Below are 26,241 nucleotides of genomic sequence, written 5' to 3'. Positions count from 1 at the left end.
TCTTTGGAAAAGTTTACATGATGGGAAAGCACCGCCGAATATTCTGAATACATACCAGCAGACACTGAACGCGGGAGCAACGGAGAATGGACACTGGTCACTCGTGCACGACGCAGCAAAAAGGAAATAACCTTATGTTATTTATTAGTTTAAATTTTTTTTTTTTTATTATTCAAAAAGCTTAACGGGCCTCCGCAGTTTTGCTACCGTTTTTTCTTCAGACCACCATCATGGAGAGTAACACCCGCTCTGAAATGAAGATTCCCTCTGCCCTTCTTGACAGGCTCAACCGCGAAAGTCAGCAGCGCCAAACCCCTGATGGTGATCGTGCACGGCGTCTCCTGTCATTGCTTGCTCAGAGCCACAACATCCGTGACTGTTCTTTACGCAACCAGCCCGACAAGATTGTTCAGACTCTTCGGCAGAAGGCAGTACAGTTCCGACTTCATTTTGTCCAAGCCCTGCAAGAGCCCGTGGGACTGGATGAAGTGGAAAAGGCATTACGACAGCTCATTCGGCTAGGCTGTCTTGATGTCGGTGTGCGTACTCATTTTATTAATTGTTCTTCCTCTTCTCACGTTAAACAGGCTATGCAAACACAGGGGAATCCGAGGGCGTTGAAGTGCCCAACAGTCCCGACAGTCCTGATGACCCCAATGTGATACCAGACCCGCCTCGGAACGTTGTACAACGGTGGGAATATAAGAAGTGCCTCTCTGACAAAGGCGTGAGACGCATCAACGTAAAGTTCCTGGTCGCACCTTTTGATCCCTGTGACAGGTGCGCTGACAGCAGGAGCACTATGGGAGATGCTCAGTTCTAGTTGAAGAGTCTACTATTAACCTATCTGATTAAAAATGGGTTATCGTCATCCGTCAGATCTATAATGGCGGGTGGAGGCGTTTTGGTCTGAGTTGATGTCATAGCCGTGTTGTGGAATCTACATATGATTGGAGTAGGCATAGGGATTTAAATGCAACGACGAAGTCGCTACTGGCGCGCGGCCTTTTCTGGGTGGCGAAAGGACAGACCTCATCCGCTAGCTCCATAGGACCTAGAAGAATGTGGTCACCCGCTTGTACGTTGGTGAGAGCCAAGGCTTGGGCCTGCCAGTGTCCGTCAATGGGAATACAGTAAATGCGGAGTTGCTCGGCGCTTTTTTGAGTGAACTGGATAAGCTCTGAGCTCTGACAGGGAAGAAAGAGAGGGAGCGCATCAGCTGGAATCTTGCAAGATTTCGGCTTTTGATCAAGGGCCTATTGAGAAGCTGAGTAGATAGGTAGCTTAAAGCCAGAGGGATTACGCACTGAGCACCACTCAATGGTAATGGCTCTTTCTAGTTGACGTCCAATCTCCGGCCGACTGAGATGGCGGGCAGTCTGTACTCCTCCAAGCTGAGAATTTTGAGCAAACGACGGGGGAAAACTGTTTTGAAGAAGGTTGTTGGAGAGGTTATTACCGTACAAGCGCCTATAACATGACGCGGGTGTAGGTGTAGTTTGCGCTGACTGGATGGGTGACGTGGAAGCCACAGAGGGTGTGGACACATGGATATGGTGGACACGCTTGATGGTGAGTTTAAATTTTGTACAGCTGAGAAGCAGGCATTAGTACTGGCCACAACGCGGATAAAATTCGTATGCCAATGATCTGCAAAAATGCAGCCTTGCTCAGGATGGCATGTCTTAAGATTGAGACAGCACTCTCAACAGATAAAGTGAGAGCATGCGTCACTACGGAGCCCCTGCCCACTGCAGAATGCCGTTTCAAGACAGTGGACCTCCCTCGGAGGCTAGGAAGAATTTTTAGCTCTCAGCAAATAAAGGAAGAGATATCACTTGCCTGCGCATTTGTTTCCGAGTCAGCTCCAAGAAGAAAATAAACAGCACATCTGTGAGAACGCGCCTCGTTGGGAATGCCTTTGGGTAGGCGCCCTTTAGCAGGCCAACATAAAGAGCACTGTAGAGGAGGTGAGGTTTGGGAAACAGATAGGTAAGCGACTTCCCTTGGAAAAGTACTGGCCATTAAGACCAACCACAGAGGAGTTCCTTCCTTATCTTATTAGAAGGAAGAATAGTCCCAATCTGGCACTTAAAGCAGAGAAAGCCCACAGAAGGGATGCTCTCCTCCACTGTATTGTTGATACAGAAAACAGAGAAACGCGCCCACAAACCTAACGTCACACCAATGCCTGACCGTGAAGGCATCATCAGGCCTTCTTAGAACAAAGCCCTAGTCACAGATGTGAGATCAGCATCAGCTGTATTCTGATGACAGCCCCAGCTGTGTTGCCAGAGCAGCCCCGTATACCTTAAGCAAACACCTTAAGCTGTCTTGACTTGAACAGCTCTGGTGGTCTGTGACAAACAACTGGGGTTGCCTTAAGTAGTAGGACCATAGGTTAACTGGGAAACCAGCTACAGGCTGTCTGAGTGGGCAGCTGGAGTTGCCTTGAAGGGCCAGCCCCAGTTGATTAAGAAGAAATGACTGGGCTGCTTTGAAGAATACAGCTATAGGTGATGTCTACAGCAGTCTACTTAATACAGCCCTAGCTAGCTTGACAATGCTACTGCTGCTGCCTCATGAATGTAGCTAGAGGTTTCTCCACAACCTAGCTAGAGCTGTTCTAGCTCAAGCTAGCAGTCTCCAGAAAGAATGTGGAGAGTTGATAGTAAGACTGTCGATCTCGGAAATGTGGAGTAAATGAATTGCTAAAGCTGATGCCAAACATGTGCATACATTCACACAACATCTGCTTAATATAAGAGTAATATTCAACATAGTGTTTGGCAGCTTGGCGTGCAACAAGGCATGTGATTGATGTGGATAGGACAGATGATGGCTAGAATCCCCAGCGGTTGTCAGGCAATGGTCCTTCAACCTTACAGTTTACCTCTGTAGTTTCTCTTTGACAAATGGAGTTTTTAAACTCTTATATCCATTATCTATAGTCCTGCTTCTCTCTGTAAAGGGAGGCATCAATGTCATAATAATTCATCATTGACACTGAAAAGACTATAAAGAACCTGTAAGGGCAACCCCAGAGTCCTGAGATCAAGGTCCTGGCAGGGGAGGATCAAAAGAAAAGAAACTCTAAGGGTCCACCTGCTAGGGAGCGGAATTATATACTATGCTCTTGACATGTGAAGTGTGATTATTGCTCTAAGCAGTATGCCTATGCCATATTGCAGGCTAGGTCCCAGGGGATCTCCAGGGCAGGGTGACGATGCGCCTGATAGAGGCGGTAATAAGATCACCGGAGTCGGACTGGAATCGGGATTGGAATCGGCAGCCAAAGGGGAGGTTCCCCTGACAGCAGTGTGGTGGTTTATTGAAGAGCTCAAAGGGTTACAGGCCTGCGGGTAGTGTTGACTACTATGACTAGGGCCAGGCCCAAGCCCTGAAGCCCAGCCCGGCCAAGCCCCCAGCAGCCCGGCCCTGGGGTGGGGCTTGTCAGGGCCTAGGGCTCAGGCTTGGGGTTGCCGAAGCCCTCGGAGGGCTTCAGGTCCTAAGCCCTCAAAGCCCCACTTTAGCCGAGGGCCGGGGCTCGACTTCCTCCCAAGCCCAAGCCCTGGAAAGCCCGGCCCTAAACAGGGCTTCGCAGGATAGCCCTAGCGATGGCGGCGTCCGGTTCGGCCTTCCGGTTCGAACCTGAACTGGACCAAACCGAATGCCCGTTCAGGTTCAAAGTTCAGCCCAAGGCTGAACCTGAACCTGAGGTTCAGTTCGGTGTTCGGCCGGTGTTGGCTTTACCTGAACCGAGTCCGAACGTGTTCGAACACCGAACGCCGGAGGCACCGGGCCAGCGTGCCAATCCCATATTGACGCAATTTGGATGCAGCCGGCACGTGATATGACATGATGTCTTGACATTCGCACTGTCATTGCACTGTCACCGCCCATAATGCCGGTGCCGCATGTCGCGAGGGCGAATGATGCCTGTGCCAAGACTCCCCGGACCAGGACGGGGCCTTACCAAGTAGCAGCCGGGGCCGCGGCAAGCCTTTAAGTCCTTGTTTTGCAAGGAATGGAGGTAGACGGTATGTACCATCCACTGTTACTGCAAAACAATATATGAAACTTAGAGACATAATCCTTTTTTTTTTTTTGCCCCCAGGTTCAAGGTTCGAACACGTTCTGAACGCGAACCGAACCGCACTGAACCTGAACGCGAGGTTCAGTTCGGAGTTCAGCCAAAGGCCGAACCTGAACCGAAGTGCAGGTTCAGCGTTCGGCCAAAAAAATGGGCCGAACCTGAACCGAACTGAACCTCGCCATCTCTAGATAGCCCAGCCCTAGACATTACTACCTGCGGGATCACAGGCTACTGTACCTGAGGCCTGCACTTAACTAGTGATATCAGGTCAGCAGTGATGATGCACCTAATAGATTGAGTGGGAGTATGGCTTCTCTCTGAGGGTTGGAAAGGTAGGTTCCCCTGACAGTATTAGAATGTCATTGCAGCCTATTGAGCTGTTTATTCAAATATATATCAGTAGAATTATAAGGTACTAAATCCTGAGTCCACCAACACTATAGAGTAAGTACTGTACTATCTTATTCCTCTTCTTGAAGGTGTGACATAAAGTTTTGTCACACATTCCCCATGAGGCAATTTGAGCACTGGATATACAAATTACAGCAATAACCCTTTTGGGAAAGGCCTCCTGCCTAACAACATGACTGTTGCATGACTGATGAAAAAAAATCATTAGAACATTCTACTAACTTCCAACTACAACCTTGGTACATTTGTTGTATATCACAAAGTATGGAACCATATAGCGTCATGTTCTGAACTATGTTGTTTGGCTTTTATCCCCAAGATTTAGGATAGTCTGGCAGTGTCAACATCAGTGCAAGATTACCAGTGTATAGAACACATCATACCATCAGTGTTTCAAACTCATCGATCAACCTTTGAGGCCACTGATGCTGCAGCGTACTGATGGTGGCTTGATAATATCTGTAACGACATTGATAACATGTAGTTGGTGGTCCACACTCCGTATTGAAAAGTCGAAGAACCAACTCTTGGAAGCTCAAACTTCCTACCTCCACTGCGCGACCAGGAGTGTATTGATATTCCTGTGCCAGCTTGCTGAGCAGAGACTTGAAGAAGGACTTCGTCCCAAGTGTAGTAGTGCCAGAACCGGTCCATTTGACAGAGCAATTAGGGCATTGGGGCCACCCTACATAATCATAGTCCCAGGCAGACGTTTTGGCTAATGCTGTTAAGGCCTCATGGCAGCCAATATGATATTGCAAGAGCCTGTGGAGTGAATGGGGGGAGAGATGCTTCCATGAGGCTGGCAGAGCATATGTGCTTGTTCGCAGAGGCAATTTCAGACATTCTTTGGCCGCCTCTTTCGCCAGATCCTGCCAGCTGTGCCGCATCGCCACAGCAAAGACCGCCAGCGCGTCGGAGGCCAAGAAGTTGCGCAGCTGTCCCTGGGCTATTGTAATCAGGGACTGCATGTCATACTTCAAGATGACTAGCTCCAGCACGACCTCAAGCTCGGCAAGCGTCATTGTCGTCGTGGGCGGCGGAACCCCAGGGTACCACAAGGCCAGCATATGCTCGAGGACTGCGGACGACTCGCTCATGCGGACCTTGGGGAGCGCTTTGACGTGGGCATCCGGCGCCTGAGGCTGAGGAAGTGTGAACATGGTGCGGAAGATGGGCGAAACAAGGCCGAGGACAACGCGATGGAGGTGGAATTCAACCTGATCAGAGGAAATCAGAATGACATCGGCGGAGGGATCGTTGAAGATCTCGGAGGTCGTGCGGGGAGGAGCAGCCTGAGGGGCATTGGGAGCCTCAGACGAGTCGGACATCGAAGTGTGGAGGCAAGGAGGTAAACACGTGTGCTCCCACGTGCACTGGCGAGTCAGGTTGGAGGCCATCGATCAAACTTCCCGTCGGATTCGCAGCGGTCTTGGTTACTAGTATAAAGCCTTTAAGCGGTTGTGCGGCTCGTTTTATAAGTTAAAATACGGAATACATGAATACAAATCGAACCTGGCCCCATAATTAAGTACCTGAGATTCAATTCACCATGCAGTTCCCTTCGTCTCCATGCCGCGGTCCGAGTCCCGGTCCTGCTCGACCTCGAAGTCCGTCCGCACCGCGATGGTGATGCCCTGGGCGTTAAACGGCGGGGGTGGGTACTACGTGTCCTGATCAACGGAAAGCCTTCAAATAGCAAAGGAAGGCAGCGCACCGGTGGGGTCATGTTCGACATCGCGTGGTCGGAGTGGCTCCGCGAGCCAGACGCGTTCTGGCGCAGGTCGCGCAGGACGGTGCGCGAGTTGAGGCTGGGTTGAAGATAGTTGCATTAATACGGGGGAAGGGAAGAGAAGCGACTTATGGCGCACCTGGCGAACAAAGAGTTGGCGAACATGCGCGCTTCCATGACGAACAGCCCCATCCAAACGACTGCATCGCGGAGTAAGTAGTAAACGGGTAGAATGGTTGAGCTCACTCACAGTTATGCGGCATCGTGTGGAACTGGAGGTCATATGTCAACAAGAGAGCGACAATATTGCTGGATAACTTGCGCAGATTAGCATGACGGTAGTGAACGTGCTCGTAGCCACTCCCGTCTCTGTCAGATATCAGCACCGACAAAGTAACGCATCTCATCGCAAACGCACCGATTGTCCACTTGATAATTCGATCCAGAAAGGCACCCGTCTCCTTATGCACCTTCCCGCGCTGCACCCAGAGGAGGTACACCAGCGAGAGCGTGATCACAATGTCGCCCGCGGCGGTGAGGCTCCACATCGTCAGCAGCAGCCAGTCGAACTGGACGCTGAACGCGGCGAGCGTGTCGGCCTGCAGCGCGAGCGCGAAGATCGTGAGCCCCAGGCCAAGACGGACGGCGGTGATGAGATAGGTCAGATACGCCATGACGCGCGACTTCGAGAGCACGTGGATGCGGTAGGAGAAGAAGCCCTGGACTGGGGAGTTTGTGAGATCGCATGGATGTGGAGCTGTAAGACAGGGTACCGATGACGGAGACGAAGACGGTGAGGACGATGAACCCCGTCAGCGACACGGGCGGCCGGCCGAGCAGCCGCTCCGGGTGGCCGTAGTCTGTGACGAGCCATGTGTAGAGCGTGTGTGATACGAGTCCGAGATGCGCCGCCTCGCACGCCCTAATTAAAAACGTTAACATCCGTCAGAAATTCGAGCAGGAAACGGAGGCAGCCCACCAGACAACGCCCACGAGTACCTTCAGCCGCCGGGGGTCCGTCGGGAAACGCGCATGATACATGTACGCTTGTGTGCAGCTGATCCCAAAGAGGACAGCGGAGAGGATGACCCCGACGAGGAGTGCGCCTGCAAGTGGCGTATCAGTAATTTGCTTGAGATGTATCGATGGAATACGCACCGTAAGTGGAATCGGGGTTGAAGGCCGCCATGCTTAGTCAATTTGGGACCCAGAAATGGCACTAGCAGGGCGTGCAAGGGAGGAGGTACCACTGGGAAGCCGCGAATGCGAAGTGAGAAGGGATAATATACGTCTATGGAGACGTCACCGAGTTGTCTAGCTCGGCAGAATCCTGCGGGCAGATGGAGCGTATAAGGCTTGGGCGATGCTATGCACGTCTGTAGATCAACGAGCGACAGGCCGTATATCGCGATGCTTAACGAGCATTCAGTTGGCTGGGGGCACCATGCGGATCCCGGCGTAGGCACGCTAGTAATGCAGTCGCAAGATGTCATTTTGGGAGAATCAACGTCGATGTCTTGAACGAGGTACGCCGGAAGATTTGCTTAGCCGGCTGTGCGCCGATGCCGAGGAAGTATCCGGGATCGCCGCGTTGTTTCTTGAGTAGTCGGCGCCTAAACTCCAAGAACATCAGCGACACCGTGAGGCAAGTCATAAGTATATGTGTTTAAGTACTGGTCGCGTTCTTGGGGGCAGAGAATGGGAGGTGGAAGGGATGGTCACTTGGCATCGATACAAGCCCGATATCCGCCGACATCGACCACCAACGCAAAGCCAAGGGCCGACGGTGAAAAAGAGTGAGTGACGGGAAAGAGGAAGCAGCGTGGGAGTCCATCACACGCAGTGACAGATGTGACAGTCGGAATGTTGCCTGCGCGGCCCTGATTGCTAAACCCTCAGCTCAGCGACTGGCTAAGCTGGGATGCGCTCTGATGCGTTGCAATGGCAGTAAGTATGCACATGGTCAGTGAAGACATCTGCTGCTTTGGTTAAAGAATAAATATTATAAGCCATTGAGCCGGCCGCCGGCAATCACTGTTGTCACATCGCACGTGTCCTGCACGTGGCGTGAGCCACCCTTTTTTGCTCACGCCCCTCACGGCGCCCACACCCGCTAGCCTGCTTGCCTCTCTCCCCCATGCCCGCGTCGCTGGATACTCTCCCAACGGAGATTCTCCTCGAGATCACTCACCACCTCCCGCAGTCGCTGCGCTATGCCTCGTTCTTCTCCCCTATGCTGCGCTACGAGCATACCGCACCAGCACGCAAGGTGCGCACGCAGACACTGTGTGCTTTGCGGCTCACGTGCCTGCGACTCGCTGGGGCGCTGTTTGGGGCGCTCTACGAGAGTCTGGATGTGTCGAGCCTAGACTTTGAGCGGGTGGAGGAGGCGATAGAGGATGAAGACGAAGTGGTCGAACGGGTTTTGCCAGCCGTAAAGTGCGTGTCCTTTTTCACTTCCAGAGTAATTCTCATCCTCTCTAGGTCTGTTCATGTCTCTATGCGCACGTGGATGGCAAATACTGCCTCTGAGCACGTCGTCTCGCCGTTCTCCACCGCGCCAATCATTGCCTTCCTCACATTCCTGCACTCGCTCCCTTCCCTCACCCGCCTTGAGCTCGGCGACGTCCCGCTCGCCTTCTTCCCCGTCTTCACATACGCTTTCGCCGTCCCCGATCGCGCACTCCCAGGCGTCACTGCCCTCTGCGTGACCGACAGTCTTCTCCATGCGCCAGGTCTGCCCACCGCCTTCCCGAATGCGAAGGTGCTTGCGAGCCCTACGATGTGGGCCCGCGAACGAAGCCATGTCGGGCTCGGCTGGGTGCAGACGGTGAAGGAAATGAAGGGGCTTACCGCGCTGGCGGGATTCAGGCTCGGCGAAGGAGCTGTTGAAGGTGCGCATCTGTGTCTTTTTTTCCCCAAACATTAAATAATGCCTTTGTAGTTCTGATAACTTCTGTACCATCCCTCGCCCGCCTCGCCATTTCCGGCGGCGTCCGCCGATATATGAAGCCTTTTCTTCTTGCGCTGCGGGCCCTCCCGCTAACACATCTCTCCCTCGTTTACGAGTCGCCCGATCCTGCGCAGGACCCGCCCGCGCTCGCGCCGAAGCCCGGGTCTGCGGGTGTCCCGCCTGGCGCGACGGAGGAGGACATGGTGTTTGTCAGCATGGAGGAGCTCGTGGCGCTTGGGACGGAGGTGCTGCTTGGCTATAATGTGACCGCGGGCGGGAAGGAAAAAGTGCTCGAGGTATGGAGTTACGACTTGTTGAGGGGATTTGCGGCGCATGTAGAGCACGGGCCGCGTGTCGTTAGGGTCGGCGCAGGGATGTAGCGTGAAACTGCGCTTGGAATAGAGAAAAACGGGCGTTTGCTCGTCGTGACAAGATCAATAAGCCAACCACAATAAATGAACCCAGAGCTGGACAATAGAAGAGGGGATGACTAATCTTATCAGCGCCTCGTCTTATTGTGTTTTATTGTGTACGATGAGTAAAAATAGAATGGCATTATGGCTAATTGTCATGGTAGTGCGCGAACCCACACACTCACACTTTGGTATATAATGCCTGGCGGCTTTCTTCATCAGTCCTACACAATCGTCCCTTCCCCACTCACTGTTTACACAAACATTCCGCTAGTACAACACTCAGCCACACCTATAATGCAGCCCGCACTACCCCGCACGCCAGTCCCCCTAGTCAACGAGCGCGTCATCGTGCAAATCACCTCCCTGCGCCTCTGCCCCACGACACGCCGGCACGTCGAAGAGAAGGAAGCCTGCTGCGGCTTCTGCACTGGCACCGGCCCGGACAGCCGCTGGAGCGCCGGGCAGCAAGCCAGGGCCGCGCGCACAGCCGGCCTGCGCCGGCGCGCACAGTACGTCGGCGCTTGCGGCGTCCTCATGTTCCTCGCCGCGCTCGTCTTCTCGCTCACGTGCCCCCGGCCCGGGAGTGCCAGTGACGCCGCCCTACCGCCCCCGGCGGCGAAGCGCTGCCGCGCAGAGCGCCTGGCGGTCGCGTGGCTCGGCCTCGTGCTGATGGTCCTGATGTTTGCGGCGATGCTCACGCCGGCGCGGTGGTGGAACGGCGTGCCGGACTTGCTCTCCCCGCGCGCCGCTGGGCCGGGGAGCGTTGATGGGGATATAGAGAAGACGGAGGGTGGACAGTGAAAGCTTTGACGACACCATGCTCACACTCAACAACAGGGCAAAACAATAGGTACTTATACAATATGGGATATGTAAATGTATATAAGCTGGGCTTGAAATGTGCGGTACAAGCTTGGTCAAGTTGGGGCATTTAAACAAAATGTCTCAGAATCCCTTAGTGGGTGGGATTATATTTTAGCATGACTGCTGAATTTAAGTTAGGCTTGGTTTATATGTAGAGGCATGTTTTTTTACCGGGGTTTCAGCTGAAAAATGGTCCCCAGCAGGATTTATATATAAGAAATAATAGTCTAAAACAATGGCCTTTTTTGCCACTTTGGTTAATATGCAATAAAAGCTGCAAAAATTGTATCTGATTTAGAAGAAATCAAGTTCTATATCATGGCATCAAATATCACATATATAATGACTACCCCATTCCAGATCATGTTTTGTAAACAATAAGTGCACATTATTTAAGTTCAAATATTTGTCAAAGAATAGTGTCACATCATTATTCCCCCAATTTGTTATATATAAGGGGGATTTGTCATATATAATGGCAATTTGTTACTTATTTCTGATATATTAGGTACACTTTGGTGCTGCCCTGGATTATATATATATATATAGTCTTATGTCTTATAACATATTTGGTGCATTTATTTGTTGCAAATCATTGCCATGAAATTATCAGCTGATATTGGCTCTGAGTTCAGTCCAATCTGATGACTCAATATATGCCCCAAATCAAGTCTATTTTCCTGGAGTTGTATTTATTATTGTTTCAAGTTGTGAAGATATACATTTTTTCTGTCCACTATTTATCATAACTTAATCCGACTTCAGGGCCTATTTTTTTTGGCAGAAACCTCGGTGTGACTGTGATTCAATTTATTTATAAGTATTAAGTAGGCATTTTGGAAGAAAGTGTCTTGAGGCATGAAAACTTGTCAGTGAGATAATACAGTAAGTATATTGAAGGAAAACTTCTGAGCTTGATTATAATTACTATTGCAAGCATTTTGAGTCTTGTGTACTTATTTGAGGGGTATACTGTAGTATTTTAATCAATTCGGCGCCCAAAAAGTGTGTGACATCGGCGCCGAATTGAAATTTTCGGCATCCAAGGCCTCCGAGTGTGACCGCCGAAAATTTTCGGCACATTACAACGCGGCCCCCGCAGGGCCGCGCCAGCCAAAAATGATCAGTTTACCAGGTGAATTCGGGCGTTTGTCGCTGTTGCATGTGACCGCCGAAAAAAATTCGGTGTTTTAACGGCGGTGTGACGCGTGACCGCGCCAGCCAAAAATGATCAGTTTACCAGGTGAATTCGGCGTTTGTCACTGTTGCATGTGACCGCCGAAAAAAATTTCAGCATTTTAACGGCAGTGTGATGCGTGACCGCCAAATTGATTAAAATGCTACAGTACTGTAGTATTTTACTCAGTTTAAATGTCACACGTCACACTGGCTATAAAATTCCAATTTCTTTGGTATGTCATGTCATTTTGCTTGAATTGAATTTCTGTCCTAAAGACGTAATTTCCGGGCGCCTCTGGTACCAAGAATTTCCCCATTAGGCAATAATACAAATTCAAATTTCCATATCAAATGTCACAGCATTTTTGGCATTCAGATTGAGTAAAATACTACGGTAGTTTTGGTTGACATCTCTACAGTCTTTTCATGTATAACTGTATATAATATTTAGTGCTATGCACAATTACTGTACTATTTTGGTATCAAGTATGTATGTTACTATTACATTGACCAATTGTTGAAAATCACCTTATTATGTTAATGTTTTTTTATATCAATGAAAACAATATCTTTCTATTTCCATCATTTGTTTCCCCTTTCCCCTTTCATACAAGAACACAGAGCATCTTTCTGAAAAAGTCAGAAAGATGATATTTCCTTACCTCCTTCATGCAATGCTCAAGCAGAAAGCACACTTTTCTCTTTTTCTTGAGAGATGTTCTTTCCATCTGCTATCAAAGGTGTATATGAAGAAGACCTTTCTTAAAATGGAAGGAATATATTCTTTTATCCAACAAATGAACTTGAATATAAAGAGCTTATTTATGAGAATGAATAAAAATATATCCTTTATATTGCACAAAAAGGGTATTGAAAGTCATATGGAAAGGTCAGCTTTCTAATAACTTTTCTATCTCTGCTAAAGACATCATTTTTGTTCTGACAGAAAGCATGATAAAGAGTTAGTTATTTATGAAAGACTTAATATATCATATTTCTTGTCTATGGAAACATGTATCTAAATGTGTACATTCAATACATATTTAAAAGGGAAAAAAGTTGTTGAATTTCCCATGTGACACTCATTATTAGACAGCACTATTTACCCATTGATAGGAGCATAGGAGAAAATCATTAATCCACTGTAAAAGGCTATAGAAGCAGTTAGTCTTCTGGGGTTGCCCTTCCAGAACATTTTGTCAGCATCAGCTAGAGTCTCATTAATCATTTCAGAGTTCCACAATCAATAATAGGTGATACTGAATTAATTAATTTAGACCATCTAGTCTACTAAGTACTTGTGCTAGATTTTCCTGTGCAGCCAAAGTCTCCAAATGATCCATTCCAAACACTTTCTTCAAGCCCTTAGTAGCTCTTTCACCTAGGTCCTTTGCTGCTTGCAGTTGATTCAATCTTTGGTAAGTATTTGCAAGGTGAGCATATGCAAGATATGTATCTGGGTGATCTGCTCCCAGAGCTATGGTCCGTTGCTCTACCACTACTTCCTCCAGCCTGAGAGCATCTTCTATTCTGCCCAGAAGTTTATATGTGCTAGCAAGATTGCCTTGGGCAGTGATGGTATCAGGATGAGAAGCAGACAAAATTCTTTTACGCTGCTCAAGCACCTGTTCTTCTATACCAACAGCTTCCAATAGTCTCCCCAACTTAGAGTACATTTCACCTAGATCTCCTTGTGTAGCAATTGTACTGGCATGATTGTCCCCCAGGACAATTCTAACCTGCTCTGTGACATATTCTTGCAAGGTTACTGCTTCATCCACTCTGCCTAGTCCAAAATATATCTGTGCAAGATTTCCCTGAGACAGCAGTGTCTCTGACTGATTGAGGCCTGGAGTCTGGTGAGTTACCACGGGCTCCTGAATACTCAGAGCCTCTTCATATCTCTCTAGACGTATATATGTTGCTGCAAGGTTCATCACTGCATATATGGTGCGAGGATGATCTAGTCCTAGTGACTTTTGACGCTGCTCTGCAATCTGCACTTGATACACCAAAGCCTCTTTGAATCTTCCCAGTTTCAAGTATGTAGTTGCAAGGTTTGCCTGACAAGATATTGTCTGGGGATGCACTGTGCCTAGAATTCTAGTTAATTGCTCCAGCACCTGTTCTTCCAGCCTCAATGCCTCCTGCAATTTACCTGTATTTTTATATAGAATAGCAAGGTTTGCATGAGAAGCAATAGTTTTGAGATTGTCTGGCCCTAGTGCTGATGTCTGATACTTTGCCTCCTCTTCTACAAGCGCTAGTGCTTCCTGCAATCTGCCTAGGCGATGATAAGTTCCTGCCAGATTGCCCTTTACAGCAACAGTATCAGGGTGATGTGGCCCTAAAATCCGAGTCTGCTGCTGTACTATCTCCTCTTCAATCTTCAGTGCTTCATCCCAGTTCCCAAGCTCAAAATATGTTATGCCTAGACTGTTCTTGGTGGAGATGGTGTCTGGATGATCAGGCCCCAAGAGTTGGATGCATATTTGCAGCCTGGCCCTTGCTAGAACTTGGGCTTCCTTCAACATCCCCTCCACAACAAATATATCTATGATTTTCTTCTGGAATATAAATGGTATCATCTCATGCACCTTGGTCAGCTTTGAGAGATGGAATGCTAACAGATGGTCTGTTTCATAGCCAGTACTAACAGCTGCAGCCATGCCTAATAGATTGATAGCCAAGTGCTGTTTCTGGGAGAGTGTGTTGTCTGATATTGTTGCTTGGGCCCATTCATGAACCAGAGGGTGGATGAAATATTCACCCTCCTTATAGGCCATAAGGGAGTATCTGCAGAGGACTGCTGTCATCTCTTCAAATGTCTCTTCATTCCACTCATGCTGAGAATCCTGGAAATGGGATAAAAAGTCCTGTGTTGGCTTCAGTTGCTCTGGAGTGAGTACCAAAGCATCTCCATTCTTGATCTGGGATGACAACAGCATAGCCATATAGGACCAGCACCCCTGTTTGCGTCTTGGCTTCAAAAGCTCATATCTGTACTCTGCAGACTTGATAAAAATTATCTGTGTGATTTTGTTATAGTGCAGAAATGAGCAGAGCTGCAGGAACTCTTGGGCTATTGGTGGCAGCTGTGCAAAGCTGATCTGCCAGGTGGTGTACACACTCAGAGTATACTCCCATGCTGTCTGCTTGGGCACCTGCTTCCAGAACTTGACTTTGTCCTTATGGTATCTTTCCAGATATTTGGAAGGATTTTGCTGCACTAGAGGGTTCTGTGCAATGTAGGAGGCTGCTTGAACTAGTGCTAAGGGAAAGCAGTGGAGCTCCTAGAGAGGATATGGATGAGTGACACACACCTCAGATATTTTCTCACCTCCACAATATCTATCGGAACACTATTCTCATCCCTGGGAATCCCACTTATGCTTGCAAGTAAATCAAGGGCATCATCCTTTTGCAAACTGGCTAGCTCCACAGAAAGTCCTGTGGGTCCAACAACAGTCTTCAAGTCTGTGTTGCGGGAGGTAATGATTATATTTCCATGGTTGCATCGTGGAAGGTAGGACCCGAGGTTCAGGTCAGCATTATCTGCATTGTCGAAGAGCACAAGCCATTCATCTGTAGTGGATCGCAGCCAGGTATGGACAGCATCAGTGGGATTAGGCCCTGTCAGCTTTTTTGAGGCGGGCAAGCTCTTTGAAAGCGGCAGTGATTGTGGCGGGGTTGCTGGCATCTATTTTGAATTGATCACTAAATCTATATATATCAAGGTTAGCCACTAAATGTAAGTATAAACGGGGATTGCGCACCGTTCGGAATCTGAGTCTGCGATGAATTTGAGAGCTGTCTCAGTTTTTCCGGCGCCGCCGACCCCGTAGAGGAGAGCAATCTTCTGTGTCTCCTTGCTTGTGGTGCCGAAGTGCGTTGTGAGCTGGTCGAGCACATCTTGGCGGCCGTGAAAATATGGAGACGGTGCAGGGCATTGGCGAACAGCCGGTTCTGCACGTCGTTAGGTTCTTAGCTCACATAGGGCGCTCGTGTACCTTTTTCAGCTTTCCTAACAAATATGAGTCATCGGTCAATGAAGGATGAGAGCTGCACACATCGGATGTTGGTGGATCACGGCGTTGTCGGCATACACGCTGAGCCGACCGCCCTGGCCCTTTCCGCCTCGCCCGCCCCGGCCCTGTGCGGCCCCGCCTGCGCCGCCCTTCCCGCCTGGATGTGATCAGCGTCACGCTATTCACTTAACACGGGGGACGTACCGTGCAAGTGAACGTTCATTTCGTAGTGAGCAGCGCTCGCGGGGGCGGGCTCCGGCGCAGTCTGTTCGGTGGCCATCGTGGTTAGGAGCAACGCTGACGCTGACACGTTGCGTCCACGCGTATCGCGGAATGATTGGTTCGCCGTGATACGAATCTTCGTTCCTTGTTTCTTCCCGCCACCAGCCTTGGCACGATGCTTGCCGTGCATCGTGCCAGCGATACGGCCTATTTCGAGCCCGCGGGCCACGACCTCGCCCCGCATGAGCGCTCCTCGACTCGCACGCTCTGAGCACCGTGAAAACACGCGACAAACTTCGTGCCCCTTGACGACTAATTGCGGCAGGACCCCCGACAACCCCCTTAGATGCCGAAGGCCCGACCGGGTAAAATTTGCGGAAATTTTTGCCAAGGCCGGAGGCAAACTGGGTAAAAATGGCCCAATTTTGGCCGGGGGCCTCAGGTGTAAGACTGGGTAAAAGTGACCGTCGTCTGGGGGAGCCAGAGGCCCAACCGGGTAACTTCTCCCCTCACTTGTTCTTGGTGTAACCGGCCGTACTCCGCGTGGTCTGTAGCCCCTATTAGGCTGCCGACGTCGTTCGATCCCGTCTTGAGCCAGTTTTCTCTCTCTGAAATGCGCTCCAGCCATTTCTGACCTCGCGCCTTTTTTAGCACTACCCTGTAAGGCTGGAGGTCGAAACTGGGTAAAAATGGGCCCTTTCCGGAGGCCGGAGGCAAAATTCGGGTAAAAACTGGCCAAAAACGCTCAAAAAAATTCGGGTAAAAACCCCCAAACCCGGCCTCCGGCCTCTAAGGGGGTTGTCGGGGGTCCTATTGCGGCTCCCTTTGGCTGGCGATCGGCGCTATTTTAAACATATATTTGGTGTCGATCCACGCCTTCCTCTTGCTCTCTTTCCCCGCTTTTCTGACATTCACGTAGTATGCCCTGGGAAGCACTCCAAGCGGCCGACGGTGTGTGCGTCCTTCTCTTCAAGCCGCCATCTGACCGGAATGTACCACAAGGCAGCCTCATACCCGGCTTGTCCTTCGGGACCGTCGCGCTCCCCGCCGGCCCTGCGTCGTCTGACCAGCTGAAGAAGGCGCTGGCGCGGGGAATGGTGCATTTCGGCGCGTCTCTTCGTTCCGAATTTCGGCTGAATGCTGACCGATCCGAAGATATCGGGAACTTCACGCATGCGACGGAGCTGCGCGAGCTGCTGGAGGCGGGGCCGGTGCCGCGGGCGCGCGTGTTCGTGAGCGCGCGCTGGCAGCACGCGACGGAGCCGATTGCGGCGAAGATGGTGGAGCGGCTGTGCAAAGTGGTGCGTGGTTGTCTCCAAGTTTTTTCTGAAGCAGGCGCTGCATGGGCTTCTCTGCAGCTGAATTTCGAGTCCCTTGACCTGCTGTTCATGAATGATCCTAAAGTGAAGACTGGATATCGGCCCGCGATGGGCGCAAATGGAGAAGGCCAAGACGATGGGGCTTGTGCGGTGCGCATATATTGAAGCCCTCCCCGTTCGATTTACTGCTTACCTGAGGCGCAGGAACATCGGCGTTATGAACTTTACTCGGGACCAGATAGTAGAGCTATTTATCAAGGCGAAAATACGCCCGGCAGTGCACCAGGTGCGTTCTCTGCCTTCGTTCTTGTAAATTCTAATCCTAAAGGCGCGATATTGCAGCTCGTATTCAATCCCTACGCCGACCCGCAGGCGCTTGAGATCGTGGAGCTGTGCCAGAGCCTCGGCATGGTTATCATGGCGCTGGATTTGCTGCAGTGCGTGACATTCAACTCCAACCCCTCCATCGTTTGAAGCTCTGGGTAGACCCGCAACCGCCCTCATGCCCAGTGAAAAGTCAGCGAGCCAGAATGGGATGGAATGAGACAAATTATTGGGAGAGTGTCGGCGAAAGAGATCAATCGGGACATCTTTTGACAGGTTCTCAAAGTAGCTCAATTCATCTCTTCATATCATATACATCTTCTTGTTCGCTGCCACGACCAGATTGCGTCCACTGCGCATCAACCACACATCCTGCTGCATCTAGAACTATGTACAACAACTTTGGAGATGGATATGACTTCGGAGACAACAAGAAACTCTGCAAATGTGCCGAGATATGTGGGAAAGTGACTGCTGGCGGGAAGAAAGTCAGTATACGCACCTACAATCGGCACCATGCTCGAGAGGCACCGAGCAAACCCTTGCGACGATCCGTCCCAGCACCGCTGACTACCGCCAACACATCCGAGTCTCCCGGCATATACAAACAGTCCCGTCCCCGCAGTGATTCCGACGAGAGCGCAAATGCATCGAATTCAATGCTAGAAGTATTGGTATGGGTGTATTAACAGAGCACATTTGTCCTGTCTGATTATCCCCAGGAGCCTGCAATGGACATCGATGCAAGACAGCCTCGAGTTTCTTCTCCAACATCACAGGTACGTTTGCGAGCATGTGTCAGCGTCGTAGATTCGCTGACCTCGACGTCGACTCAGCTCCACCAGTGCCACCTACTGTGACCGCACCACCAAACACCGAGCCAGCTCCACCGGTACCACCTCCCCGGCCATCGGCACCGCTTGCGAAGGGTTCAGCTGTGGCCCCACGTCCGAGTTGTTTCACAGATCGGTATGTGTACTATCTCTTTCTTGTTTTCTGGCGCTGATTTCCCGGAGGAATCTGTGTCTCATCGTGTTTGCCCATGATGTGGGCGGGACAAACAAGGAGTATCGAGCATACTGGGATGGCCTTCCGACAACAAATCCCCAGTTACGTGCTGCCTACAAAGCATACGAAGCCACTTTGGTATGCCTCCTGGGCTTCCCTCTTGCCATTCGTGTTTACTTACATATCAACAGAAGACCGCCAAGCCTTCTACCTTACCCACCGCGCAAATGGTGCAGACATGGGTCACAGACTGGATTGCAAAGCTTCATGGAGACGGGCTGGCAAACAATAACAGTGTGCAGATAGGCAGTAGCAATGGTGTAGCGCAGTAATCATTTTGGTATTCTATAGCATCATAATTATAGTCTCAAATCATCTCAAATACTCCCCGTCCATTTCTCGTTGCATCTCAGTCTGTCTCGGACCTTCCCAACATCTGATGCGGATGGCAGGAGAAAGGCATATGGCCATCTGGTATCTACTGAGATGTATTGAGAAAGCACACATCATATCTCATTTTGTCTCGACGTGTCACTGGATTTCAGGACAATTTAGCGATGAGATGAAAGCTATTGTGACGCTTAGAGCTGACCTCGATCCATCTCTCTCCACCCCGTCTCATCTCGCCGACTTCTCACTGGGCCTCATGCCCGGCTTCCTCACCGGGCCATTGTCCGAGATCGCCAAACGATGCGCGAACTCTGGCAACCGGATCCCCACCTCGGCGACGCAGGTTCTGCTCGCATGGGCCAAAGTTAAGGGCGTTGCACCGATGCTGTATGTTTCGTCAACGCATTTTCCTCCCTCAAGAGTGTGGAACCGGTGAGCTGACGGTGCAACAGGACGAAGATCGAGGACAACTGGCCCGCGGACATATTCGAGGTCGCGCACGTCGTCCGTACGTCCTTCTCGCGGTAATTCGTAGCCAAGATCTGGTGCTTATTGCTCACAGCTGCGTTGACGGCAATCGACCTCCGGATCATCGACCTCGTCGGGGCGGAGCGCTATCGACGGGACAATGCCGGGCGCGGCGCGTGACGGGGCGCTTAAGAAGGGCGCGTTCATGGTGCTGGATAAGGGCGTCGGCGCGGTGGTGAATACAGCGCTAGGGAACATGTAGAAGGACGTTTCTCTTGCTATTCATACCAGTTGAATGATACAGAATGCTTCAAGTTCTTTAAAAATCCCCAATGTGCCCTTTGTTTCTCTTCAATCGACAAGGTGTATGGCCACCGCATAGCAGTAATCCGACTCCACATCCAGCTAGTGCTGGCCAAATATGATTATATTATTTTATGGGCATAATATATTATAATCATATCATATTCAGAGCTCCAACCCAATAATATATTTGTAGTATAATATAATCATATTCAGCTGCAAAATATGAATATGTTATGAATATATTCAACTATAATCTAGTATGCATATCTCTTGATATGTTTGACATATTTGCTGCTAGAAAACAGAATCAAAAACATAAAATACATGCTGGATTGTCAGGCAACTTCCTTTTGGCCTCCCTGGGTTACATAGGACTCTCAAAATACAATCAGGGGCATTGCCACTAGTATTGGGTTAGCTAGTAGACACTTGATCAGCTCCTGACACTTGTTCCTATTAAGAGTAATGTATGAATCACCCTCTATAATAGATAATATGTGACATTTATCAGAAGTAGGGCTAACTCAGACTAAGATTAGTACTATGACTGAGTACATGGACTGAGAAAATAGCTGTAATCATCCCCCTTACTATAGTTGAATATTCTGTGACTATAATATAGTATAGTCATAATATAATATAATATATTCAAACATAATCATATTCAAGTGATCCACGAAGGGCATAATATATTCATAATATTCTGAATATATTCAATATTTAATCAAGCATAATATAATTCTGGCCAGCACTACATCCAGCCACTCCGTCATCTCCGCCTTCTCTCCCCGCTTATCCTCCTCCCACCGCGCCCGCGGCGGAGTGGTCATCCACCACCGCCAGCGCGCGGGGCCCAGCGTGCCGCTGACGATCACCGCTGCTGCCAACGCGAGCATCCCGAGTGCCACGGAGCGTCCCGGCCCCGGCTCCGGCGCTGTGCCGACAGCGACCCGGCCCGGGTGGCGCGTGATGAAGAGGACGAGCGCGGCGACGTACATCGCGGCGTAGACATAGACGTACGGCAGCACGCGGTGTAGTGCTCGGGCACGTATGGGGGTCCGGGCAGGGTAGATGACCGTGCGTTGCCGGATAAGCGAGAAGTAGCTGCCAGTGCGCGGCTTGTAGCGCCAGGCGGGGTGGTCGAGCACGGCGGGGCGTGGGCCGGTGCGGGGCCAGGGGCGAGGGGGGCGCTGCATTGAACTTGAAGCCATGTGGCTATGTAGCTCGTCACTGTGTGGTGCGTGATGTTTTGAGACTTCGCACATGGGCGTGGCCAAACGGCGTGGGCCTGCGCCAACGGGCGTGCACGCCCGTGATGGCATGGGCGTGGCGTGGGCGGGCGGGGGGGACTTCTTTAGGCCTCATCATGATGTCGGGCACCAAGGCGAGGATTGGATTTGCTTGACGGCCATGCGATGGCTAACCCCTGCTCGATACTGCATATGCCTACGCCGTGAAATCCATCAAACTCCGCCGATCATCGTCCGCCGCGATGCCAAGCGCTCTTGGCAAGGACCACGTTGAGATAAGGCCTGTATGCTGCCGGGACCGACCAGATTAGGCCCGCACGCCTAATCGGGAAATACTGCACATGCCCACAATATACGGCACATCGCTCAAAACACTGCACTCTGCATTGCAAAATACTGCACTATTTGTGCCGCTTCTCAGCTTGCATCCGAGTCCGGACAAGTTCAGTTCGCACATGAAGGTTCATTTCAAGTTTATTTGATGCTCTGTACTGCGTACATCTATATACTTTGTCTACGCCGTACACTCAGTCCGAGCCGCCGCAAACGCGGCTCCCATGCACAACGCGACCGACCGCTCTTCATGAAACGAGCACCCTTCATCACCAGAAAACTTCCCCTCCCTGCCTCCCACCCGAAGTTATTGTCGAGCAATTTGCCCAGCATCTGCTGCGGCTTGAGCGACTAGCCCACGGCCCGCGACCTGAAGGTCCTGAACTCGCAGTCGTCTTCGCGCTGCGTCAGACTCGCTGGCATCGGACGGAATCGGCGCGCGGGCTCAGGGTATCGGGAACCACGCGACAGCAGGGGCGGCGGCGCAAGGGGCGGGTGGACGAGATTATGCAGCACACGAGGGTGTGGTCGGGGGATCGGGTGAGAATGGGAGTAGGGGAGGCTGCGGCGAATCCGGGTGTGAGCGCACGGGTCCGAGAGAAGGAATAACTCTTGCTCGGGGCTTTCGCTATGCCGTCGAGAGTTACAGAAGTGTCAGTATATGAGTCGTGATTCGGGGCGTGGTCGACGCACCTTGACACCCTGCCCTTCCACCATCGTATTCCGCAGAACTTGGTTTGGCATCCACCTGGCACCGGGTTGTTGTCACCGAGGGCAGACCCGAAGCAACGACTGAGGGTCGGCTAATGAGCAGGCATTGAGGTTGTCGAGACCGGCGAGGCCAAAACTTTGAATGGGGACGAGGTGGGGGGATGGTGGTGGTTTGCGGAAGAGAAGGGGTGTCACAGTTTTTGCCGAGACGTCACGTCAACAGAGCTTGCTCACACGTGGTTCGGCGAGCCAAATGAGGAAGTGCCGAGTTTTCTGCTTCCTAACTCGGACGTGCCGGATTTTGTGGTGAGTGCAGGATTTTCACGCTATGTGCAGTATTTCCTAAACAGGCATGCGGGCCTAATCTGGTATAGACTCGTATGCTGCCGAAGTTCGACTGAGGTCCATATCGGAGTCGCAGCAATTTTGGCACTGCGCCGCCCCATCTTGGAGCTGAATAGCTTCAAGACAGCCTGAAATGGGCTGTGGCTCAACAGTACACCGTGCCGGACACGATTCGGCGCACTGACCGGACTGAAGGTGTGTGGCGGACCGGCCGGGCGTGGCCGGCGATGTGGACTCGGCCACCCGCCAGTCATAGTCACTCTGGTGGCTGCGCGGGCCAAGTGTTGGTGGTCGGCGGTCAACGATTGACCGGCCACGCCTTGTAATGTCGGGAGGACTTGGAATATTGGGAAGCCCACGCCCATTTGTCGGGCGTGCCAAGCCGACAAACGGGCGTGCCAAGCCGACCAATGGGCGTGGCACGCCTGATGGGCGGGCGTGGGCTTTGATGGTCAGCCAAATCCCACGCCCACGCCCATCCACGCCCGTTGGCGCAGGCCCACGCCCATCGGGCACGCCCGAACGTGCACTCTCGTGATGTTTTATACGGCAAGCGTGTGGATCCGCGCGTGGCGGACGAGTATAGACAGGTGCGCCGACAGCAGGAGCACTATGGGAGATGCTCAGTTCTAGTTGAAGACTCTACCCTTAACCTACCTGCCATTTTTAATCAGGTAGGTTAAGGGTAGAGTCTTCAACTAGAACTGAGCATCTCCCATAGTGCTCCTGCTGTCGGCGCACCTGTCACGGGGATCAAAAGGTGCGACCAGGAACTTTACGTTGACGCGTCTCATGCCTTTGTCAGAGAGGCACTTCTTATATTTTAAGCAAACGATGGGGGAAAACTGTTTTGAAGAAGGTTGTTGGAGAGGTTATTACCGTACAAGCGCCTATAGCGTGACGCGGGTGTAGGTGTAGTTTGTGCTGACTGGATGGGTGACGTGGAAGCCACAGAGGGTGTGGACACATGGATATGGTGGACATGCTTGATGGTGAGTTTAAATTTTGTACAGCTGAGAAGCAGGCATTAGTACTGGCCACAACGCGGATAAAATTCGTACGCCAATGATCTGCAAAAATGCAGCCTTGCTCAGGATGGCATGTCTTAAGATTGAGACAGCACTCTCAACAGATAAAGTGAGAGCATGCGTCACTACGGAGCCCCTGCCCACTGCAGAATGCCGTTTCAAGACAGTGGACCTCCCTAGGAGGCTAGGAAGAATTTTTAGCTCTCAGCAAATAAAGGAAGAGATATCACTTGCCTGCGCATTTGTTTCCGAGTCAGCTCCAAGAAGAAAATAAACAGCACATCTGCGAGAACGCGCCTCGTTAGGGAATGCCTTTGGGTAGGCGCCCTTTAGCAGGCCAACATAAAGAGCACTGTAGAGGAGGTGAGGTTTGGGAAACAGATAGGTAAGCGACTTCCCTTGGAAAAGTACTGGCCATTAAGACCAACCACAGAGGAGTTCCTTCCTTATCTTATTAGAAGGAAGAATAGTCCCAATCTGGCACTTAAAGCAGAGAAAGCCCACAGAAGGGATGCTCTCCTCCACTGTATTGTTGATACAGAAAACAGAGAAACGCGCCCACAAACCTAACGTCACACCAATGCCTGACCGTGAAGGCATCATCAGGCCTTCTTAGAACAAAGCCCTAGTCACAGATGTGAGATCAGCATCAGCTGTATTCTGATGACAGCCCCAGCTGTGTTGCCAGAGCAGCCCCGTATACCTTAAGCAAACACCTTAAGCTGTCTTGACTTGAACAGCTCTGGTGGTCTGTGACAAACAACTGGGGTTGCCTTAAGTAGTAGGACCATAGGTTAACTGGGAAACCAGCTACAGGCTGTCTGAGTGGGCAGCTGGAGTTGCCTTGAAGGGCCAGCCCCAGTTGATTAAGAAGAAATGACTGGGCTGCTTTGAAGAATACAGCTATAGGTGATGTCTACAGCAGTCTACTTAATACAGCCCTAGCTAGCTTGACAATGCTACTGCTGCTGCCTCATGAATGTAGCTAGAGGTTTCTCCACAACCTAGCTAGAGCTGTTCTAGCTCAAGCTAGCAGTCTCCAGAAAGAATGTGGAGAGTTGATAGTAAGACTGTCGATCTCGGAAATGTGGAGTAAATGAATTGCTAAAGCTGATGCCAAACATGTGCATACATTCACACAACATCTGCTTAATATAAGAGTAATATTCAACATAGTGTTTGGCAGCTTGGCGTGCAACAAGGCATGTGATTGATGTGGATAGGACAGATGATGGCTAGAATCCCCAGCGGTTGTCAGGCAATGGTCCTTCAACCTTACAGTTTACCTCTGTAGTTTCTCTTTGACAAATGGAGTTTTTAAACTCTTATATCCATTATCTATAGTCCTGCTTCTCTCTGTAAAGGGAGGCATCAATGTCATAATAATTCATCATTGACACTGACAAGACTATAAAGAACCTGTAAGGGCAACCCCAGAGTCCTGAGATCAAGGTCCTGGCAGGGGAGGATTAAAAGAAAAGAAACTCTAAGGGTCCACCTGCTAGGGAGCGGAATTATATACTATGCTCTTGACATGTGAAGTGTGATTATTGCTCTAAGCAGTATGCCTATGCCATATTGCAGGCTAGGTCCCAGGGGATCTCCAGGGCAGGGTGACGATGCGCCTGATAGAGGCGGTAATAAGATCACCGGAGTCGGACTGGAATCGGGATTGGAATCGGCAGCCAAAGGGGAGGTTCCCCTGACAGCAGTGTGGTGGTTTATTGAAGAGCTCAAAGGGTTACAGGCCTGCGGGTAGTGTTGACTACTATGACTAGGGCCGGGCCCAAGCCCTGAAGCCCAGCCCGGCCCAGCCCCCAGAAGCCCGGCCCTGGGGTGGGGCTTGTCAGGGCCTAGGGCTCAGGCTTGGGGTTGCCGAAGCCCTCGGAGGGCTTCAGGTCCCAAGCCCTCAAAGCCCCACTTTAGCCGAGGGCCGGGGCTCGACTTCCTCCCAAGCCCAAGCCCTGGAAAGCCCGGCCCTAAACAGGGCTTCGCAGGATAGCCCTAGCGATGGCGGCGTCCGGTTCGGCCTTCCGGTTCGAACCTGAACCGAACCGAACCGAATGCCCGTTCAGGTCCAAAGTTCAGCCCAAGGCTGAACCTGAACCTGAGGTTCAGTTCGGTGTTCGGCCGGTGTTGGCTTTATCTGAACCGGGTCCGAACATGTTCGAACACCGAACGCCGGAGGCACCGGGCCGGGCGTGCCAATCCCATATTGACGCAATTTGGATGCAGCCGGCACGCGATATGACATGATGTCTTGACATTCGCACTGTCATTGCACTGTCACCGCCCATAATGCCGGTGCCGCATGTCGCGAGGGCGAATGATGCCTGTGCCAAGACTCCCCGGACCAGGCCGGGGCCTTACCAAGTAGCAGCCGGGGCCGCGGCAAGCCTTTAAGTCCTTGTTTTGCAAGGAATGGAGGTAGACGGTATGTACCATCCACTGTTACTGCAAAACAATATATGAAACTTAGAGACATAATCATTTTCTTTTATTGCCCCCAGGTTCGTTCTGAACGCGAACCGAACCGCACTGAACCTGAACGCGAGGTTCAGTTCGGAGTTCAGCCAAAGGCCGAACCTGAACCGAAGTGCAGGTTCAGCGTTCGCCAAAAAAATGGGCCGAACCTGAACCGAACTGAACCTCGCCATCTCTAGATAGCCCAGCCCTAGACATTACTACCTGCGGGATCACAGGCTACTGTACCTGAGGCCTGCACTTAACTAGTGATATCAGGTCAGCAGTGATGATGCACCTAATAGATTGAGTGGGAGTATGGCTTCTCTCTGAGGGTTGGAAAGGTAGGTTCCCCTGACAGTATTAGAATGTCACTGCAGCCTATTGAGCTGTTT

At 50.9% G+C, this 26,241-nt stretch overlaps 4 protein-coding genes across 4 annotated transcripts; 1 reads left to right on the top strand and 3 right to left on the bottom strand.

Annotated features, from left to right (window-relative positions):
* Positions 1 to 4,884: 4,884 nt before the first annotated feature.
* Positions 4,885 to 5,838, bottom strand: MIND_00644400 (uncharacterized protein; the record flags this gene model as incomplete). Its single annotated transcript, XM_037363179.1, has 1 exon — positions 4,885 to 5,838. The coding sequence occupies one exon, from the start codon at positions 5,836 to 5,838 to the stop codon at positions 4,885 to 4,887; it is 954 nt and encodes a 317-aa protein (XP_037221100.1).
* Positions 5,839 to 6,054: 216 nt separating this feature from the next.
* MIND_00644300 (uncharacterized protein) lies at positions 6,055 to 7,428 on the bottom strand (the record flags this gene model as incomplete). Its single annotated transcript, XM_037363178.1, has 9 exons — positions 6,055 to 6,171; positions 6,225 to 6,318; positions 6,379 to 6,439; positions 6,490 to 6,511; positions 6,562 to 6,608; positions 6,658 to 6,963; positions 7,013 to 7,161; positions 7,219 to 7,345; positions 7,398 to 7,428. The coding sequence occupies 9 exons, from the start codon at positions 7,426 to 7,428 to the stop codon at positions 6,055 to 6,057; spliced, it is 954 nt and encodes a 317-aa protein (XP_037221099.1).
* A 948-nt stretch (positions 7,429 to 8,376) lies between these two features.
* On the top strand, positions 8,377 to 10,409 carry MIND_00644200 (uncharacterized protein; the record flags this gene model as incomplete). The annotated part of the gene is made up of 5 exons (XM_037363177.1): positions 8,377 to 8,678; positions 8,724 to 9,133; positions 9,184 to 9,488; positions 9,696 to 9,721; positions 9,770 to 10,409. The coding sequence occupies 5 exons, from the start codon at positions 8,377 to 8,379 to the stop codon at positions 10,407 to 10,409; spliced, it is 1,683 nt and encodes a 560-aa protein (XP_037221098.1).
* Positions 10,410 to 15,277: 4,868 nt separating this feature from the next.
* MIND_00644100 (uncharacterized protein) lies at positions 15,278 to 16,145 on the bottom strand (the record flags this gene model as incomplete). The annotated part of the gene is made up of 6 exons (XM_037363176.1): positions 15,278 to 15,374; positions 15,428 to 15,443; positions 15,610 to 15,617; positions 15,662 to 15,675; positions 15,722 to 15,836; positions 15,884 to 16,145. 6 exons carry the CDS (start codon positions 16,143 to 16,145, stop codon positions 15,352 to 15,354), a joined length of 438 nt encoding a protein of 145 aa, XP_037221097.1. The 3' UTR covers positions 15,278 to 15,351.
* Positions 16,146 to 26,241: the final 10,096 nt, after the last annotated feature.

This window comes from Mycena indigotica (assembly GCF_014461135.1).
Source record: "Mycena indigotica strain 171206Taipei chromosome Unknown Mind.scaff0005, whole genome shotgun sequence".
Classification (NCBI taxonomy): domain Eukaryota; kingdom Fungi; phylum Basidiomycota; class Agaricomycetes; order Agaricales; family Mycenaceae; genus Mycena; species Mycena indigotica.
This window is presented reverse-complemented; position numbering and strand designations above follow the sequence as displayed.